This window comes from Panthera onca, chromosome F2 (assembly GCF_046562875.1).
Source record: "Panthera onca isolate mPanOnc1 chromosome F2, mPanOnc1 haplotype 2, whole genome shotgun sequence".
NCBI lineage: Eukaryota > Metazoa > Chordata > Mammalia > Carnivora > Felidae > Panthera > Panthera onca.
Window position 1 is genome coordinate 81,866,213 of NC_138356.1, and position 20,738 is coordinate 81,886,950.

The window sequence follows — 20,738 nt, forward strand, 5'->3', positions numbered from 1 at the left end:
CCCGTGTTCCTGGTCCCCTATTCACATCCCGTCTCCTCACATGTGGACCCCCACCCCCACGCAATGCCTTGGCCTGTCTTCGTTCTGGACCCCGAGGAGAGTTACCTCAGTCCCACGATGACCAATATGATCTTCTCCCGGAAGAGGGTGGCCAGGAAGTTGGGCTCCTTCTGAAGGATGCGCTGGGAGGGGGGGGGTGGGGGGGCGAGTCAGAGTGCCCGGTCGGTTCAGCCTCCTGGTCCCGCTGGCGGCCCTGGGAGCCCCCGGGAGCCCCCGCAGGCATCGCTCACCAGGAGGCACTGGATGAGCTCTGGGATCTGAGAGAATTTGTAGCTCGGGGTGCTGTTCTGCCTGAGAGCCTTCAAAAGCATGATGGTCGCCGAAAGGAAGCTCGTCTTCAGGATGTTGTCCTGTCCGTGCGGAGTCCGGGGAGGGTCAGTGGGCCGGCCCCGGCAGAGGACACGCGGCCCACCCACCCCCCCCCCCCTCCGCCGCCCCGGGCACGGCCGCGCTCACATAGTGGCTGCAGGAGAAGTAGTACACCATCCTGGACACGATGTTGTCCACCCAGGGCAGGATCTGCGCCCCGGCGTGCGCGGCCATCTGCCCGTAGCAGAGCAGGGAGGTGCTGCCGGCCCATCTCCAGTGCGTGTCCGGCTCCGGCTGCTGCGGACAGAGTGGTGGCCCCTGGGGAATCGGCTCTCTACCCGCCGCCCTCCGCGGGAGGGCCCTCCCCGCGTGCGCCTCGGGACCGTGGCCCCGGGCCCCGGGCTCCCCGCCCTCTGGCTGGAGGTACTGCTTCTCGTCCAGGGGTCTCTGTCGCTCATGTCTCTTCCCAGCGGGGTGCCCAGGACTAGCAAAGCACAGATGCTCCACGTAAACCCCCAGGGTGGGTGCACACGTGGACACACAGGACCCAGGCCACACGCCCCACCTGAAAATCAAGGCAAGGCCACACGGCTCCCGACCGTCAGACCCGGCGGAGGCTCTGGATCCCGTGTGGGGCCCCAAGGACAAGGCTCAAAACTCCCCGGCCGCAGCAAGAACGGAGGTCTGACACCCACACACCAGCCCCTCGGGAAGGTGGGCAGGGCAGGGGTCACCCCCACGTTTCCAACGAGCAAACTGAGGCTCAGAGCACGCCTGCACCAATCCCGGCCCTCTGGCCCCTGCCGCCCCCACACTGCCCTCTCTACCTGGCTGTCTGAGGACATGAAGACAGTCCTCAGGAACCTGGTGCGGCCCACGTGCTCCAGCGCGGCCCATACCTCCTGCATGTGCGTGGAGGACACGATGCCGACCGCCACGGCAATGCCCTGTGGGCCAGAGACGCAGTGAGCTCGTCCCCACGCGGCAGTGCTGGACGCGGCCCGCCGTCTCCTCCCCACCCTCCCGGGGGCCCCGCAAAGGAAGGTGGGCGAGCCCCACCCCTGCCCCGAAGGGCGTGTGTCCCACTGGGGCCGCCGGGGCGGGATGGAACCAGGACTCGGCCGCGGACAGGTGCCCGAGGTCACCTCCAGGCGGCACCCGCACCGCAGCCCCTTGTCGCTCGGCACAGCGCCGGGGGCCGCGGGAGCCCCACCAGGTCGTGGCGTGAAGGGTGGGGTGCCCATCTGCCGTCAAGCAGCTACGTCCGCGCGGGGGGTGGGGCGGCACGGGGGGCGGGGCGGAGGGGCGGGGGTGCCGAGGGCTGCCACCCACCTCCCGCTGGCCGGACGACTGGTGGGACAGCTCCAGGAGGCCGGCCAGGTGCCTCCTCACCAGGTCCGCACAGGCGCACTCTCGGAGGATCAGCCCGTAAAAGTGGAAGAGGAAGGTCTGGGGGGAGGGAGGAGGGGGTGTGGGACGGGGACAGGGGCGCCGCCACCGCAGGGCGAGGGGCGAATGAATTCGCGGAGCTTGTCCTGAGCACCTTCCCGAGCTGCGCGGCTCCTGCCTCAGGCTGCTGCGCCCACTGTCTGCTTGAGGCCGCAGGAGGCGCGGGGGCCACCGCAGCACCCCCTCCCCGCCCACCTCGAACGGCTTCTTCACCGCGCCTGGGGCTGCAGCCAGACCCTGAGCGCCAAGTTTCGTGGGTCCTGCAGGGCGGTACCCAGACGCCGTGTGGGCTGCGGTGCCTCGGTTTCCCCGGAGGCTCCCGCGGTTCCCACCCCCCCCACCCCGCCCCGGGCACACCCAAGCCGAGCCTGAGCGCCGTCCTGTGCAGGGCCGAAGGGTCACAGCAGACCTCCCCTCCCGCCCACCTCAGGTGTCCCGGGCAGAGCTGCACCCCCCTGCCCCCCAGCCTCACTTCCTGCGGACGCCGGAGGCTGCGTTCAGGGTGTTCCGGAATTCCCCTTTATCTTTCTCCCGATGAAAATGTGTAGTTTCTACATCGGGCAACACGACTTGAACAGAGTGCACTCCTGATTGTCACCGATGACCCCACTGTCGAGCGTGGCTCCCTCACTAGAGCGCAAGCCTGCCATCCTTGCCCTGGCCGCGTCCCTGGGGCCCGGAAGAGGGCCTGGCCGGCTGGGAGCCAGGGCTCAGCGAACACGAAGTGGCCCCGAGGCCGCCGTCCCCTTGCAACAGCACCCCTCGTGCCTTCCCGGCGTGGTCCGTGTGCGCAGAGCTTCAGATGGCGACAATCACTTGGGAAGCAGGGAAGGGGCCTGAGCGGCCGCGGGCTCTCTGCAGTCACAGCCTCCCGGGGGCTCTGAGCACACACGTAGGAGACCCCGGGAAGCCCCACCCCAGGCACTGACCTTCTCCAAAGGCTGCTTGAGTTCTAGGTTCAAGGCCGCCAGGAGCTCCTGGAGGCCAGCGTTGGGCACCTCTTTCCTGATGAGCTGTGGGCAGGACACAGTGTTCAGGCCCCACCCGACCCTCCGGGGGAAGCTGGACCCCTGCATCCGCTGGGAAACCCCAGGGATGAAAACTCGGGGTGGGCACCTGTGGGTGAGCAGAGAAGACAAACCACTCCCCAAAAGGGTAAGGAGATATTTGCCAGAGGGCTGTGCCCACCTCTGCTTGGTCCCTGGCAGCCCCCCACCTGCGGGACACCCCTGCACCCCTTAAGCTGGCTGGGGACCCCGTGACACTCTGGCCCTGCCAGTGTCCCCCAGCCCTCTCATGCTGCCATCTTGCTGACCTCAGGGCCTTTGCACGGGCTCTTCCCACTGGCCGGACGTCCCTCCCTCCCCTGCTCTGAAGCAGAGCAGGAACCTGGCCATCAGCCAGGTTCCAGGGGCCCGAAGCCAAGCTGTGTGTGTGCTTAGAGCCCGTCTCCCTCTAGGCACACGTCCGTGCTGCTGTCCCTGCTACTCAATTCTGTCTGTCGGCCCCGAACTCCTGAAGACTCTGCAGCAAGAAGGTGGAGGACAGGGGCCGAGGGGGCCCTACCCAACCTGGGAGCTCAGCCACCGCCAGTGGTGGCTCAGGCCTTCACGCTGAACAGGCCAGAGTGTGTGGGGCGTCAGGGAAAAGCAGGGCCTGGCCCCCCACGATGGCAGGAGTCCTGCCTGAGCTGGGGAGCCTCCTGCGGCCCACAGGTTGGGAGGTCCCCTGGCACAGAGGTGGGCCAGACACCACCCGGTCCTCTCCAGTCCCCGGGGCCTAGAGCCGGGGGCAGGCTGGCTGGCTCCATGTGGCTCCCTGGCCCGTACCTGCCGCCAGGCCCCAGTGACAACGTCTGAGCACCAGCTGGCAGGGCCTCTGTGCCCCACCTGCCCCTCCGCTTGTGGCCCAACACCTTCCTACATCCCGGCACCTTCTGCCACACGTCCCTGAAGGTCAGAGGCTTCGGGGGCTGCCGAGGCCGGCGGGAGCCAAGCGGCAGTGCGGGCCTCGGGGCTCACCCCCTGTGAGCCCTGGAGTGGCAGAAGGTAGCGTCCCGCACGGACGAGCAGGGCTCCTGGGGTCCCACCTGGGTGTGCTCCCGGATGTGGCGCTGGATGGCCTCCAACGCCTGGCTCTTCTGCAAGGCCGACATGGTCCTGATTTTGCCGATGAGCGCTTCCTCCCAGAGGGGTCCGTCACTGGGGGGCTTGCTCGTGCTCGCCCTGCCTAGGTGCTCTGCAGAGGACAGAAGAGCCGTCTGGTGCCGGGGCACCAGACGGAAGCCTAGACCCCCCAGTTCTGGCTCCGGCCGGGCCCTTCGGTCACATGGCCCAAAGGACTTTCTTGACAACGCGTCTGCAGGGAAACCGGTGTGAGCGCAGCCAGGAGGCAAAACACAGAGGGCAGACGCCGCCCCGGGTGCCAGGGCACAGCCCCCCGCAGAGCCCAGCCAGCCAGGCGAAGAGAACACGCCTCGTGACGGGAACGCACAAAACGCCAGCCCAGGAGAACGCGGTCCCAAAGGAGTCGCTCATCGTTTGGAGTAAAAAAGTAACCTACGTCCCTGCCCTACTTCTCACACCAGAATAAATAGCAGGCAGTTACGAAGCTTGAATTTCCGAATGGCAGCTGTGAACATGCCGAGCAGACGTGGCTTTGTTACCTGGAAACCCCAGAGTAGAGGTTCTGAATACGACACAAAGAGGCAAAAGGGAAAACGCTTTTAGAGTCAGCGACGTCGGCTTAGGGCCCAAGCCATCGTTACAGCCCACGGAACGGTAAACTGAGGAGACGTCTTCACGGGACGTCTACGACAGAAGGCCAGTATCGATGCTCCAGACCCTTCTAGGTCAGGAGAGCATTGAGCCACCGCGGGGGAAGGGGTGGAGAGGCGCCCAGAAGAGACCCTGGTGACCAGTAAAGAGACGAGAAGGCCGTTCAGCAGCGATACAAGGAAAGCAAATTAAAACCACAAGGAGACAGGACTTTTCCCGCCAGGTTGTCGAGGCACAGGTGCGGAGGAGCGAGGGGTGGAGACGCCGTCCCAGTACTGGGGGTGGACGCAGGGACCCGTCCTCTTTGAAAGATGACAGCACTCCTTTCTCGAGCGTACGTCAAAACCGTGTTCCGAGCCACTCGGACAACCAGCTTCCCGGCTCACGAGGCACAGCCTGGGAGCCTTCTGAGAACCAAATCCTTCAACACGGTTTACAGAGGTGATCAGTGCCGCTTTGATCAGGAGAAAGCGGGGGTGGGGGGTGCGAGGCCAGCGCCCCCCTGGGAATGGAAACAAAGTCAGGCCCGGGGTCAGCCGCAGGGTGGGTCCCGCGCTGCCGCTCCCCACCGCGGGCCAGGAGCCAGCATCGCCCGGTGGCCCACGGTCTCGGGGCTGCTGGTGGGCCCAAGCACACCCCGCTTCAGGACCCCCCCCAGCCCTGGCTGACACCCACAGCCAGGGCCACCGCTCGAAGCCAGCGCCGGGCCCAGGCTTAAGGCGGCTTGTGAGGTGGCCTCACTCGTGGTGCTGACCCGCTGCCGTCTGGGTCCATCTGCTGTTTCTTTCATTCATTCATTCATTCATTCATTCATTCAATGAGAGCTTGTTGGGAATCTATTAGATTTGGGAATCTCGTGCCCAGCACGAGAACCGCAAATAAACAACAAATGCTCGTGTTTACAGCACTCTCGAGGGGCCTGTGCCCCCAGAGCAGGTGGGGGACCACCCTGCCCCTCCCTGTCAGGGCCACAGGAAGCCGGTGGCACAGAGGCAGTGCCCTTCCCCCCCGGACCTGCCCCCGAGCAGCTGTGGACCCTGGTCTCTTCTTGGGGGTGGCCTGGGCGGCTGTGATCCTCCGTGGTGCTGCAGGCCGGCAGGGAGAGCAAGGCCTCCAGAGCAAGCCTCACCTGCTTTGTCAGACTCCAGAGACAAAGCCCTTCCAGAAGTTTCTGTCAGGTGTGCATGGAGGCGGCCCTCAGCACCCGGCAGACACGAGACCACGGCACCCTCCGTGCCGCCCTTGGCTCTGCACGCACACCCTGCACAGAGCGGACACTTGGCAAATGGAAGCCAAGTGACCTGAAACAAACGGCCGGGGGAAGGGACGTGCTCCGAGCCTGGAGGGGACCAGGACAGTGTTGTCCAGAGACCGCCCACTGGGCCCCCGATCCCCACAGCCCCCAGCCCACCTGCTCACCAATATCCAGCTTCTGCTCCCCTTCGGGCGACAGGCAGTTGGACCTCCAGTGGGGACAGGAGAAACCCTCGCTGGGTATGGCCACCATGGACAGCGTCACCTCCCTGGAGAGCAGGTTCTGGCGCGGGGACAGAGGGCAGGACCAGTCAGACTTGCCGAAGAGAGGCCACACCACACTGGGGCCCCCGCCTCAGTTGCCCCAACCTTATCAGGACCCTACCCCAGTCAGTCACCCCAACCTACCAGGGCCCCCTCAGTCATGCAGCTCCGTGAGCTCTGGGGACCTAGGGAAGGAGGAAGGATGAGCTGACATTCAAGGCCATCGGGTCCTCACCAGCCCCAGGCTCCCCCTCCCAGAGGCTCGGGTTCCACATCCCGAATCGGGCCTCCCACTGTCCAGACACCCACAGCCCAGGGGCATCGTGGAGGGTCAAAGGAGCTTCACCAGAGCCTTCCCAGGATGCAGGGGGACCAGAGCCCAGGCACCCACCGCCCCCTCTGAGCTGGGCCTGTGTGGAAGAGTCATGTGCTCTGACCGGCCTTGCAGCCTCATGGCAGCCGGGGGCCCTCCTCTGCCGTCACGTCTCCCTGGGCCGTCCACACCCACCCACCCTTCCACCAGGCTCCCCAGCATGAGGGGATGGCGAGGGGCCCGCTTCCAGGGCACCTTCTGGTTCAGAGGGCCCGGGACAGGCCAGAATGTGCATTTCTAAGAAGCCTCCAGGGGACCCCGATGCTGCCAGTCTGGGCTCCGGGCCACCCCTCTCTGGGCTGGGCCCCCGGCAAGTGCTCTCCCCCAGGACCCTGGCCCAGGGGCTCCTCCTCCGGGAGAGAGCGCCTCCAAGACCATCAGCCACACTAGGGCTCTGGCGGCCCTTTGACCCCTCCCACCTCCACCTTAACTCCTGGTGACTCCCCAAAACTGTCCTCTCCTCCGCCCACTGCCCCCTCTCTCCCTGGGCCCCAAAAGGAGCCTCGCGCATCTCCTGAGCCCAAGTCTCTCTTCCCGGCCTCTGCTCCAGTCTCCCGGAGAGCTGGGGCCCCGCTCTGGGTCCCTCCCCACCGGAGGCAGGGGTGTCCGCACCCCAAGTCCCCAGTGTGTACAGGAATACGTGAAGGCAGGTGAACCCGTGAGTCCGTGCCCTCTAGCAGGTGCTCCTGAGGGTGAGCCAGAGAAAGCCTCTCCCCAAGCAGGGGCAGGGGCCCCGTCCGTCTGGGCTCTTACACCCACCGGCACAGCGCCAGGGAACAGGGGTGCCAGTCGGCTCTCGGGGGAGCCTCCTGTGCTTCCCGAGTACCCCCGCTCCTCCTTCCCTCACTCAACAGATGTCCGGTGTCCCGTGCACAGGCCTGGAGTAGGTGACAACCGACAGCCACAGCCCAGCCCTGCCCTCCGTCCCGGGGCCACCTGCAGCCGGCACCCCAGATCCCAACATCTGACCCCCCTGTTCGCCCAGACCCTCAGCACCCTGTCGCTTCGGGGCCCGCGTCAGCCCCCTCCCTCCCCACCCTGGTCTGAGCTGGCTGCTCCCTCATCTAGGGTCCCCGAGACTCCTTCCTGACCCCAGCAGGCCCCGCTTCTGCTCCCGCCTGACTCTTGGTGATACACTCCTGAGGGCGCCCTCAACACCCCATGCACAGGCGCTCACCTCCTCCAAGGCCCTTGTGACCTGCACTCTGGCTATGGGTTCTGGCCGGGAGGATGTTGGTGTTTGGGGGAGAGAGTTCTTCCTGGAGGTTGAACCCCAGGTTGAACTGGTCCCCAAAGCCCTTTCCAGGGGTGAGACAAGGGCCACTGTCACCCATTCCCAGCCTGGGGTGGGGGCCAGGTTGTTGGCAGTGATAGTGGGAGCAGGCCTGGGAGGCTTCCTGGAGTGGGTGAGGTGAGACCCCAAAGTCCGTGAAGGGGACAGCGGACCCCAGGAAGTAATGTTCAGGGGCCCCGAAGTAATCAAATCCCAAAGAGGATGATTCGGCCAGAGACGGCAGAGGTCAGCTAGGTAGGAAAGCAGCTGGGGGAGGGGAGAGCATGGGCTCCCCCGCTGCTCGCTGATCTCCCCCAACAGGGGTGGCCCCCCACCTGCAGGGCCCTTCCTCTCCCGCCACCACCACCAGGTGCAGTGACCCACCCTCCGAGTTGCCCACTGCTCTCAAAGGAAGGAACCACCCCAGGCCCCCAGGACCCTGTCAACTGCTGCTCCCTGCCTGGTCCCCAGGGTCCACACTCAGAACCCTACCTGTACCTTTGCACAAGCTACTTTTGCCCGGAGCACGCCTTCCCTGTCGCCTGCATACCCCTCCACTCCGTGCTCCCTTAACCTGCTGGCCCTCTGCTCTGGCCCCCACCCACTCCTCCCCGGGGTTCCCTTAATGCCTCCCTCCCCGGGCCATAAGGTCCCAACGGGGAGCCTGCCTTGCTAAACACACGCTTCGGGGACGCTGGGAATCAACTCAGAGGCGAGCTTCAGGCTAATCCACGAAATCTCGTGTAAAAGATGTTATTCACAAGTAAAGACTGTTTAAAAGGTTGTGAAAGATAACAGCCCCCAAGAGAGGGAATCTCAGCTAAGACCCCCAGAGTGCACACAGGTGCACATTTCTGGGAATTTAATCTCTGGAAAAAGAGAAATGCATGAAAAATCTACCTACTCGAGGGTGCTTCATGGATTTAAAAAGCTATGTTCCAAAGTAGAGGAAGGAGGGGCAGTGATCAAAAGTCGGGTTTCTAAAGACTGTTCAACGACGTGGGGAAATGCTTAGGAGCCCACAGGGAATAAAAAAATTCGATGACTCAGATTTACAGTCAAAAGTCATCTCGGGGTGTCGGGCTTCCAGGGGATTCTGTTTCCTGTACCCTTTGCAACAATTTGCAACCTGTGTTCCGAGGTCCGGGGACCCTGAGGAGACAGGGAGGGGTCAGGCCCCGGCCTCGAGGGTGGGGCTCTGCTCAGGCCTGGGAGAGGCCGGTGTTGGGAGAGGTTCACAGGGGGGCAGGACGCCAGCCCATCCCCAGCCCCTGCACAAACCAGCAGCGTCTTGCAGACATCTGAGCGGCTGGGAGGCAGTGACGGCTCGAGGTCACCCAGCCCTAGAGGCCCTGACAGGCCGCCACCAGATGGCAAAGGGTTTATTCTCCGAGAAAGCCTGGGGGAGACTTGGAGGACATTTATGGATTCACGGGGCTGGGAGCCAAGCCAGGCGGAGGTGACCCAGAAGGGCCTTCCTCCAGTGACCCAGGGAGACCCCGCAGCCGGGGGCAGGAGCAGCTGTGTGTCTGGCTTTCCCCACTGCCGTTTGGAGGTCAGCAGAGGCCCCGTGGACGTCATGCAGACTGGAGGCCCCTGTCAAAATCGTCTGTGATTGTGAGTGTGGTGCCCTGAGTGCTGGGGGGCATCTAGAAAGGCCTGTGGCGGGGGCACCTGGGTGGCTCAGTCGGTTAAGCATCTGACTTCGGCTCAGGTCACTCAGGTCATGATCTCGCAGTTCGTGAGTTCCAGCCCCGTGTCGGGCTCTGCGCTGACAGCTCGGAGCCTGGAGCCTGCTTCGGATTCTGTGTCTCCCTCTCTCTCTGCCCCTCCCCTGCTCCTGCTCTGCCTCTCTGTCTCTGTCTCTGTCTCTCTCTCAAAAAGAAATAAACATAAACAAAAAATGTCAAAAGGCCTGTGGGTGTGGCTCCAGCTGTGCATTTACGGGCGGCTCAGCTGTGCCTCAGGTCGGGGTGGATACCTCCAGGCGGCCTTCCTTCCGTGAGTCTTCGAGTCTCTGATCCCAGGGCTCAGTGGGGACACGTCTCCTGAGAAAGTGGGTCCAGAAACCGCGTTTCCCTGGCTGACCCTGTTTCCCAAACAGCCACCCTGTCCTGAGAATTCCATCCCCAACTGACATCGTGGGCAGTTGAGGGCCTTCCGGGCGCGCGTGGCTGGTCTGGACCTGGGCAGGTCTGGACGCTGACCCGGACAGACAGGCCTGAGACGGCGGTGCCCACCCTGCCTTGTCGCAGCCGGGAAGCGGCAGTCAGGCCTCGCTCGAGGGGCCCCTCTTTGGAGAGACCCCTGCCTGCTTCTGACCAGCACCATGCAGGCCCTCGAGGGCGTGTGTCCCCGGCACCACCATCCGGATGCCGCCCGGGGCCAGGCCCCCAAAAGCCCCGAGAATACAAAACGGGTGCAGACTTGCTCCCACCTGCCCACGGGCGCATTCCGTGATGGCCTCCCCTTGAGGGGCACTCAGAGGTGCAGCCACACCCCCTGCCCCCGGGGGAAGCCGAGCCCCTCCCTGGCAGTGCTCCCCAAGGGATCCTCTCCCCCCCACCCGCCCACCCACCTCACCATCCCCCAGGGCTGCTCAGTGACTGAAAGCAGCCTCCGGCCGAGACAGACCAGGGGTCCCCTCCCTGGCAACTGCCACACGGGGCCTCGGCCGCGCCCTCCGCCCGGGACTCCCCCCGCCCCCCCCCCCCCAGCCCCACCAGCAGGTGCACTCCTGAGCCTTCCCGAGAACAGCGTGCCGTGTAACTCCCCTGAGGAGCCTTGACCTGTTAAGAGTTTTTATTGTAAGAACTTTCTCCTCCAGAGACGCCCCCGCCAGCCACCCCTGGGGGCAGCTGGAAGAGGTCCCCTTGAGAGTGCTGTAGGTCCGTCACTGTCTCTGGGACGCTCTCGAGGGCATCCCTGATCAACAGTGGGGCTCTCCAATTCCCCAGGCAGAGAAAATCCCAGGGCTGCAGACCGCTGAGTTAGAAAGAGGCCCCCTCCGCTCAGATGAGCTCGGGGTGAGGCCCCAGAAGGCGCCGCTGCCCTGGTGGAGAGGCAGGCGGGCAAGTACAATGCGAACCGGCTCCTTGAGGCCACCGTAGCCACCAGCAGGGGCTGACCAGGGATGGGGCCCCAAGGAAGCTGGGGGTGACCCCACAAGCGGTCCAATGGGGGGGTTCCTGCCATGAGTGCCGTGGGAGAGGTGGGTCCTGGGCTCAGAACGGGGGCCCTGCGGGCGGCTGGCCTGAGGCCTCCATCTGTGAGGCCATCGGGAGGCTGGGAGCCCGGTGTAGAGAGAAAGCCCCAGAATGAGGCTTCCCCCAGGACAGGCAGCGGCCACTTTGTTGGGCAGTTTGAAAGCTGTGGCCCGAGGAACCTTCTGCCGGGAGGGCACTTGTCTCCCCACTTGTGCCCCCCCGCTCCCTGGTCAAGGCCCACAGCTCTTAGCTCTGGAGGGTGTTGGTGGGGAGGGCGGGGTGCGGTGGGGGACCCTGATGAAGCCCTGTCCAGGCTCTGAGGCACTGTAGGGACACATAAAGGGCTTTCCCAACCCCCACAAGCCCTTTGGACCATTTGCCACGAGAAGAGGGGCCAGAGTGGCCCTGAGATGTGTCGGGGCGGGGGCGGGGGGGACTCGCTAAAGACCCTCAACGCCTCCAGATCGCAGTCAGGTAGAACCGAACTTTCAGGCCACACTGTGGGCACGTGGCCCTCGAGGGCCCCACATCTGAACGGGGACCTCAGTTCCTGGGCCTCTGGTGGCACGTGCCGTCTCTGTGGTGACGAGGGCTGTCTGGGGAAGAGTGGCTGGTCAGGGGGGAGGGACTGGGCAGTGGCTGGCCTCTGCTTCAGAGCTCTGAGCAGAAAGGCCACAGGCAGGGGCCGCAGGCGCGCCGGGACTGGGCGGGCAGCCACCTGGAGGGTAGAGAAAGCCGCCCAGTGGTGGCTCTGAGCGGAAGTGGGTGGCGCCGGGGCACCAGGAAGCACCCCACTGGCAGGCGCCTGCCCAGCCCAGGGGCTTGGTGCCCCCAGGCCCCGTGCTCAGTGGGTGCCCCTCCCGAGGCTGGGAGCACGGCATGGGGGCTGGGAGGCATCCTGCTCTCAGGAAGGGGCGTCCTGGAGGAGGCAAGGGGCTAGGGGAAACAGGCCTGAGTTCGGCTGGAGAAGGAGGGCTGCAGGGTGGCCAGGGTGCATTTGCCCAGGAGCCGGCGAGGCCGGTGACAGCCCGCATCAGAAGTCAAGCAGCGGCCAGGACTCAAAGTGCCAATTTCTAGACAGGAGAGTGCAGGGCCCGTGGTGTGGCCATCGCCCTGCGGCTGGGGGCCAAAAATCTGAGGAAGCAGGAGGATGGCCCTCACCCTGGAGTGGGTGTGGAATCAGGAGCAGCCTGGGAAGGCTTCTTGGAGGAGGCAAGAGAGGGACAGAGGACCCTGGGTGCTCTTGGGGGGGACCACTGTGAGAGGAGGGGCGAGCATGGGCAGGCCGAGGTTGGGGGGGGTCATGGGGGGTTTGACAATGGCAGCGGTGGGGAGCAGGGGAGGGGCACGGGGTGGGGCTGGGGGGAAGGAATCCCACCTCGACACCGTAACCGCGAGGCTTTTGGAGACAGGTGGGCTGTGTGGCTGCTGGGTGGCAGGGGCGGGGCGAAGGGGGCAGGACAAGCAATCTGAGAGGTGGGGACAAGCCCCGTGGTGGCCAAGGTCGAGCTGCATGTGAGTGACTGCAGGGTACTGGGGGAAGGCAGCCCGGGGCAGAGGGGTCCCGAGTCGCGGCATGGAGTGGACAGAGTGCTCGGAGAAGGCTCGGCTCACGGGGCCTCCCAGGCAGCCGTCCAAGGGCCGCCCACCCTCCAGCCCCTCGGAGGGGATCCGCTCTCAGGGCTGCAGCTGACAAGGCCCCTGCCTGCCGCACGTCCTCACGGCCCCTGAACCCGGTGTCAGTTCCTCAGCATGCACCCGTCACTGCCGGAGTTTGAAAACCCGGAATCAGGTGCACAGAGATGGAGACGGCAGACGGAGCAGTGAGGGGGCTCCGGCACCCCCACCCGGAGGGACCCCTGGGCGGAGGGAGGCCCTGAACCGCAGGAGCCCTGGGGTCACACTGGGGAGCCCGGGAACCCAAGCGTGGGCCACGGAGGGGCCGCCTCTGCACCTGCGGTTGGTGACTCTGTGAGCCTTACCAGGCTGACTTTCTCCCTGCCGCCCAAGGTCCGCGTGGAGCTGGGGAGGCAGGGTGTGGGGGCCTCACGGCTTCAGATGGACGGACCCCTCCCTGTGGGGAAGAGGTGGGATGGGAAAGACACGGGCCCCGCTGAGTCCCGTCACAGCCCACGGCTCCCCGCGACAGGCTGCCACCATCTTACTCACTTATTCCACATATGATGATTGAACACCCAGAATGTACTGTCCCCCGTCAGCTCGGGAAAGGAAGAAAGGGGGGGCTCAGCCTGCCAGGGAGGCAGACTCCTAAACCAACAGTCATTCAAAAGCGCCCGGTGGAAACCGTCCAGGTCTGCCGGGGAGAATCAGGGCGGGCTTCCTGGAGGAAGGGGCGTTGGAGCTGGGGCCTGAAGCAGAGGGAGGAGCTTGCCAGACTGCGGCACGCGACGGGACGGAACAGCGTGCAAAGGCATACAGCAGGGGAAGCCGGTCCCGGGCCGGAGTGCAAGGGTGGAGCCCGGAGAAGGGGGTGCTTGGGGGGCCGCATGTGGCCCCCACGGCGGGGGCAGGGGGCGAGTATCCTTTGCAAACGCAAGGCTTTGGATTCGGGTTTTGCCTTTTGGCAGAAGGGAGGCTTCTGGGGCTTCAAAGCAGCAGGAAGGAGCAGGGTATCGGCCACAGGGAGGCGGTGCCCGGTCGCCATCAGACTCGGGCTTCACGCCGCACTTGAGACGAGGCAAGAGGCCTCAGAGGCCCTTCCCGACACTCTCCTCCCGGGTCCCGGCTCTGGGTCCTGCTCTGCCCGCAGATGGAGAGGGAGGGAAGGCCAGGAGGGGGAGTCTTCCCGGCGGAGGGGGGCCGGGGGGGGGGGGGGGTGCTTCAAGATGTCTGCAGCCAAGCAACCCCAGGCCAGGGCTCGCCCCTCCGGCGGTCAGCCGCGTCCCCATATCAGGTGGAGACACTCTTGTGCCCATCCCCTCGGGCCCCTCCCCTGCTGACGGAACCCCATCAGAAGGAGACCCCCCCACCAGGGGGAGGCGGAGCGTGTTGGCTCCGAATGCTGCTGCTGTCACCCCCCTCTGGCCCCCCCGCCTCACCAGCGATGGCCTGGGACATGGCAAGGGCCTCTGTGCCTGTTGCTGTTGAGACGGTTCCCTGCTGGGGCCGCCGGTATGACCGGGAGCAGAGGTGTGGGTCCAGGCCTGGGGGCCCCTGGAGAGGCTGGCACTCAGCAGCGCCCCCACCTGGTCAGGAGTCCCTGAACTAGCCAAGGAGGGCCCAGCCAGAAGTGCGGTCAGCCGACGCGGCCCAAGCCTGCCCGGATGAGAGCGTCTTTCTCTCACAGCATCAGAGGTCGGAGCGGGCAGCCCAGAGCCCGTGTAGACAGTCCGTGCCCCTCCTGCCTCGTGTGGCTGAGAGCGGGAAGCCGGCGGGACCTGCAGAGTCGATGTTATTGTTCCTGGGGATTCCGTGGGGACCCCCTTCCTCTCCCACCTCACTGCCTGACCCCGTCGTCACTGGCTCCACGGACACCACGTCCTCATCACTGCCAGGACACCTCCTTCGCACTGTGTTTGCCGGTTGGGGTCTGTCCCCTCACTGGACCGTGAAGCCCCGAAATCACCTCCGGCCCCCGGCACCCCGCAGCGACGTCAGTGGCACTCAGGGACCAGATGATGCGCGGGACAATAGACCGTCACCTCCAAGGGCTTCCTGCGGGCCGGGCACCCCCCAGGAGCGTGGGCCCTGAGGTCAGACCCTCAGTCTTCCCGGAGCCTGTCACCAGCTTCTCTCCGGCTCAGCCGGGTCTCCCAGACACCAAGCGGAGGGGACCCACCATCACCAACAAGTTATTGGGGCGGTCATGCTTCACTGCTCTGTCGTGAATAACCAGCAGCTCTGATCACAAAGTGTTGCTTCTTCAAGGACCACCTTGGTGACAGCGTGAGGTGACAGCTGCCGAGCCACGAGGGTGATGTCCCTCCACCTCCCAGGGTTTGACAGTCACTTGACGATTCCTTCACTTTTTCCTTGGCCATCTCCCCAAGGCTGAAATTACCCCCCACCCCGTCAGCAGGCTCCTTCCAAAGGACCAGCTCGCTTTGGGAGAAGCTCTCTCGGGCCCAGAGAGGACTTTCGTGACCAGTCTCCTGCCTCCTTGACACAAGTCCCTTCCACAGCGTCCCTGGCATTCCGGGTTCTGGTTGGTTACCTCCAAGGCTGGGGAACTCACTATCTCTCCAAACATGTAAATGAAGCAGGGAGGGAGGCAAGATAGGGGTCATCTAAGACCCCAGATAACCCATCGAGGGCAATGGTAATGCAGAACCCCCCAGTCTCCCCAAAGCCATAGAGGTTTTGAAGAGACCCCTTTACGAGACCTTTCCCTGCATAGAGTTGGTGGGCATGGGCGGCCCTGCCCGTCTCCAGAGAAGAAGTGAGCCACTGGCACAGAGGAGGGAAGGTGTGCTCAGCAAAGGGAAATAACCAGGCAAGTTGGCCCGATGGAGGAACTTGACGGGAGCTGTGTTCAAATCCCAGTGCAGCGGTGGTGGGAAGAGGCCAACCACAGGCCACGCCCCCATTAGCCCAGCCAGGGCCTGTCCCATCCCCATTCTCCCCTCCCTTCCCCAAGGCGTGCAGTCAGGGATGGGGGGCCTCCAGGAGGGGCTGCCTACACAGTGGTGGGGGGTTGTGGGGGTCGTGGGGTCGTGGGAGCCACGGGGTGAGGGAGGGGGAGGTTTCCAGCTGCGCTGGGTGTTCACACGTGTCCTCCCTGCAAGGCAGGCAGACCGGCCGGGCCGCACGGGGGTCCCCGCCTGGGTGCTGCGTCCTGCGTCCTGTTCCACCGACCTGTGCTCCCCTCCTGCCCCCGGTTCTGCACGGTCTTGATCACTGCAGCGACGTCGTGATAAGCCTCAGAGGTGGGTAGATCGATCCCTCACGCCTGAGTCTTCTTTTTTGAAAACGATTTCAGCTAGTCTAGGACCTATTCTGGTTCCTTGGCCTTTTCCTGTAAATTTTAGAATTTTGGAAGAATCTTGTCCCTAGCTACAAAAAGTCCTTGTGGAATTTTGACAGGAGTTGCCTTAAAACTTACATAAATTTGTGGAGAATTGACATCTTCACCCTGTTGACTCTTCTAATCCATGAATATGGTATGTTGCCCCTTTTATTTAGAGCCTCTTGAATTTCATCAATCTTTTGTACTTCCAGCAGACAAGGCCTGAACATGTTCTATTAAATTTACACCTAAGTATTTCATTTTTTCCCCAGCAACTGTAAATGATATTTCTATTTCTGTTTCCACGTGTTCATTGCTGGTACATAGAAATACACAACTGATTTTTTTTTTAATTTTTTAATGTTTATTTATTTTTGAGACAGAGAGAGACAGAGCATGAACAGAGGTGGGGTAGAGAGAGAGAGGAAGACACAGAATCTGAAACAGGCTCCAGGCTCTGAGCTGTCAGCACAGAGCCCGACGTGGGGCTGGAACCCACGAACCGTGAGATCATGACCTGAGCTGAAGGCAGATGCTTAACCGACTGAGCCACCCGGGCGCCCCACACACCTGATTTTTGTGTGTTGATCTCATTTGTGACCTTATTGAACCCACTTATTAGCTCGAAAGGTTTTTTTTGGTAAATTCCTTGGGATTTTCTACACAGACGATTGTGTCATCTGTAAATGAGGATAGTGTTATCTCCTCCTTTCTATCTGTACGCCTTTTATGTATTTTTCTTGCTTTATTGCAGTGGCTAGAACTTCCAGTATTCCTGATCTTAGGAGGAAAACGTTTGGTCTTTTACCACTGGTGTGATGTTAGGTGTAAGTTTCTTGTAGACTATCAGGTCGAGAGAACTCCTCTCGATTCCTATTTTTCTGCAAGTTTTTATCGTGACCAAAGTGTTACATTTTCTCAACTACTCTTTCAGTATTAAGAGACATGATCATGTGATTTATCGTCTTGGCCCACTAATATGGTGAATTACATTGCTTATTTTCAAATGCTGAGCCAGCCTTGCACCCCAGGAACAAGCCTCTCGGTCACAGTACATGATTATTTTTATACACTGTGACATTCTATTTGCTTCTATTTTGTTAGGGATCTTTGTACCTATATTTATGAGAGACACTGATCTATGTTTTCCCCTCTTTCTTTCTTTCTTCTTTCTTTCTTTCCTTGTTTCTTCCTTTCCTTGTTTCTTTCCTTCTTTGCTTGTTTCTTTCTTTCTTTCCTTGTTTCTTCCTTCCTTCCTTTCCTTGTTTCTTTCTTTCTTTCTTTCTTTCTTGTTTCTTTCTTTCTTTCTTTGCTTGTTCCTTTCTTTCTTTCCTTGTTCCTTCCTTCCTTCTTTCCTTCCTTTCCTTGTTTCTTTCTTTCTTTCTTTCTTTCTTTCTTTCTTTCCTTGTTTCTTTCTTTCCTTGTTTCTTTCTTTCCTTGTTTCTTTCTTTATTTCTCTTTCCTTGTTTCTTCCTTCCTTCCTTTCCTTGTTTCTTTCTTTCTTTCTTTCTTTCTTTCTTTCTTTCTTTCTTTCCTTGTTTCTTTCTTTCTTCTTTCCTTGTTTCTTTCTTTCCTTGTTCCTTCCTTCCTTCCTTCCTTCCTTCCAGAAGTAAGGGGGGGTGGGATCATTCTAGCATACCTAAGCCCCGCCCCCCTTGGGGAGCCCACCTGCCATCGCAGAGCTGTGAGGACAGCAGGAAACAGGGCCAAGGCGGAGGCTGCAGGCGGGTCCAGGAGGAGAGAGGAGGGGTAGCAGGAGCCAGACAGGCTGAGGATCCCCCAGGAAAACCTCTAGGGAGGTCTGAGGTTGGGGCTCCAGGAAGGCTTGAGGTTCAATGGGGCCTGGGTCGCTGCAGGTGAAGGGAAGCACATATTCCGGTTTTCTGGCCAAAGGTGAAGAAACGCACGTGAGCCAGAGCTCGTGCCAGGTAAAGGTTGACTCCCTGTCAAAACCCGTAAGATGTTCTGACCAGAGCCCCACACGGACACAGGGAAGAAGGAATGTGGAAATGAACCTGCAGGTGGATGGGGCAGTGGTCACCTGCCTGCTACCAGACTTAGTGGGGTTTCCATAGACAAGAATTATGTGCATTTTGATGGGTGTCCCACGGCCACAGAGCTGCCCGTCGGTGGAAGTCGGAGGTCTCCCAGGAGGGCAGTCGCACCCCCCGCTGGGAGACCCGGGTGCAGAGGGCCTGGCAGCACAAGTCTGGGCTCTCTGAACAGCCGAGTCCAGGGCAGAGACGGGCTGGCATCTTGGGGGGCAGGCCCCGAGTCCCCCCACACACACATCCGGGCACCGGCACCACCCAGCCCCACGTCCAAGGCCAGGGGACAGAGGAGGCCATGAGCAAGGGTTCAGTCTGTGGGCCAGGCCCAGAGGCCCCGCCGGTCCCCAGCCCCTTTCTGGACCGCCGTGTTCACAGGCAGGTGGCACCTCTTGGACAAAGGCGTCACCAGCTAGTTGGGGGGGGGGGGCTACAGGCATCCATCCACAGCCCCCTGGGCCATTCCCCTGAGACTGACCGGGCTGTCCTTCAGGTGCCCGCACTGAAGGCAAGGGAAGTGTGGCCTCCTATGTGGGGAGGGGACAGGGAGGCCCCCCCCAGGGGCTTTGATCCGCATCACCATGACAACATTTGGAAGGCCCGTTAGAAATTCAGTTTCCACTCCTTCCCTCAGAAGAGTCCACAGGGCAGGCCTCAGGCGCAGGAGTCTTTAACCCAGGTCCCCGAGGGCTGGGGTGACCATGACGGGAGCCCCTGGGTTGGGGGGGTGGGTCAGCTGCCCCCAGGGGGGCTGAGGCCCAGGGAGGGAGGGCAGAAGGCAAGAGGAAGGGCCTGCCCTGGAGCGGGGCTGGCGTGCCACTGTGGGGGCAGGGTGGCTGCAGGCTCGGCCCCAGCCCCGCATCTCAGCTGGTGTGGGTTTTGTGGGAGGGATCCCTTCCTGCGGTTGGATAAGCACCCAATTGGCCCTGCGTGGGAAGCAGGCTGGCTCCCCTGGGATCTCTCCTGGCAACAATTCCCTGCAGCCTCGGGGCTCTGGAACCACACCCCTGCGGTGGCTCTGGCCTCTTCCCAGAGACCCCGCACAGCCTCTGGGGCCCCTAGGGCTCCCCGGCTGACAGCCGGGGAAGCCAGAGCTCCCGCAACCCTGGGACCCGGCCCCTTCACCCGGTGGTCAGGCCCAGCCGACCAGCCCCTGCCCCTCCCGGGGATGTCCCCTGGGTGAGGCGCCCAGCACCCGGCAACAGAGAGCGAGCCGCGAATGTGACTTACAACGTTCTGGCAACCAGAGAAATTCATTTAAATCACGCATTTTATTTAACCCGGTAAATGCACAGCATTGCCAGTGAGGAAGTGGTCAGCGTCAGGGGACACGCGGCCCCAACCGTCCTTTGTGGGGTCTGCAGGGCTTGGAGCAGAGCGTGGTTTGGGGGCCGGCTCTGCCCTGGGATGAGACACCCCTGCCTCTTTCTGGCTCTCCAGAGACCGCCCCCATCCCCTCCCCAACGGCCCACGCATTGGCGTGGGGGCAGGCGAGGGGGCAGGCAGGGGGGAGGCAGAGCAGGAGGAGGGAGGAGGCTGAGGCCCTGCGGGCTCCTGGCTCTCCTCTCCCTCCCACGCAGCTCATCGGGACGCTGGCACCGAGACAGCGCGGAGCTGCTCTTAGCGCTGCAGCCCCCACCCCTCACCACGGCAGCCTCGCTCCCCTCCGCCCCCCACCCTCCGTGGTCTGGGTCCCAGGAGCGGATACCAGGGGAGGACTCTGCAGGTGTGACGGTGACCTCACGGCTGCCACCGCAGAGATGGGGAGACTGAGGGGGAGGAAGGGAGCCCAGTGAGTCTGCGGGAGGCAGGCACTCTGACCCGTGTCACTCCTGGGGGCCCGTGGCCAGCGCGGAGGCCACAGCTGCCCAAGCCACAAGAGGAGGGGGCTCAGCTGTGCCGCTGGTCCTGGTCGTCAAGGGAGAGGCGGAGGGAGGGGGCAGCTGTGAGGGCACGGGGGATGACGTGAGGCCACCGGGGGCCTTTCTGGACACTGATGTCAGCCCGGCTGGGATGGTGACAGCAGGAGGGGCCACCGTGAGGAACAGGACAGTGGCAGTGATGGGACCACGAATGGAGATTTCTGATCACCACCCCCTTGCACCTCCTGATGGCCCTTGTCAGCCCCTGCCCCCGCTGCCCCCCATACACGCCTACACCCTCCCTCCACACACACCCCTACCACCCTCCACACACACCCCCTACTACACACACGCACACACACACACACACACACAGGTGCCTGAAACTCATCCATCAAGGATGCCATGGGTACCACAGCCTGGTTCCCATGGCAACACCTGGATGATGGGGCAGGGGAGAAATGCAGGAACACACTAAATAAGGAACAACAACTTCCAAAAACGAGCATCCAGGGAGAAATAACCACGGAGGGATGGTCCTGGAAGGGCCTTTAAGGCCAGGCCAGCGGGAGCCAAGGGAAGCTTGGACGCAGAGATGCCCGATGGCTTCACACGTCAGATTTCGGGGAGGTGTTGAGGTCCGGGGCCCAGGAACTGGAGTCCTAGGGGGCGTCCCAGCCCCAGACCCCGGGCCACGTCACCACCCACCCCCCCACCCCCCACCGTCGGCCGAGCAGCCTCGTCCCGTGCCTCTGTCCCCACGGGCGCCTATCTCCAGCCCACGGCCGGACTCGGAACCCCACAGCCCCAGACAGCAGCGCACAGGCCCCCACCCTATCTCTTCTTGACCCGGAGCCCCGCACAGCGGAGATTCACCTGCGCACAGGAGCACGCCCC

At 62.7% G+C, this 20,738-nt stretch overlaps 1 protein-coding gene across 1 annotated transcript in view; it reads right to left on the minus strand.

Moving 5' to 3' along the window:
* The window catches only part of LOC145712415 (maestro heat-like repeat family member 5), a 20,170-nt gene extending 10,344 nt beyond the window's left edge, over positions 1-9,826 (minus strand). Inside the window, exons 1-10 of the mRNA XM_081792195.1 lie at positions 9,741-9,826; positions 6,258-6,298; positions 6,015-6,132; positions 3,908-4,056; positions 2,748-2,831; positions 1,702-1,818; positions 1,197-1,316; positions 517-666; positions 291-410; positions 106-182 (exon numbers count right to left, since the gene is read on the minus strand). Of these exons, the coding sequence (XP_081648321.1) occupies positions 106-182; positions 291-410; positions 517-666; positions 1,197-1,316; positions 1,702-1,818; positions 2,748-2,831; positions 3,908-4,056; positions 6,015-6,132; positions 6,258-6,275 (953 nt within the window). The 5' untranslated portion in view covers positions 6,276-6,298; positions 9,741-9,826. The remainder of the gene's footprint in view (positions 1-105; positions 183-290; positions 411-516; positions 667-1,196; positions 1,317-1,701; positions 1,819-2,747; positions 2,832-3,907; positions 4,057-6,014; positions 6,133-6,257; positions 6,299-9,740) is intronic.
* Positions 9,827-20,738: the final 10,912 nt, after the last annotated feature.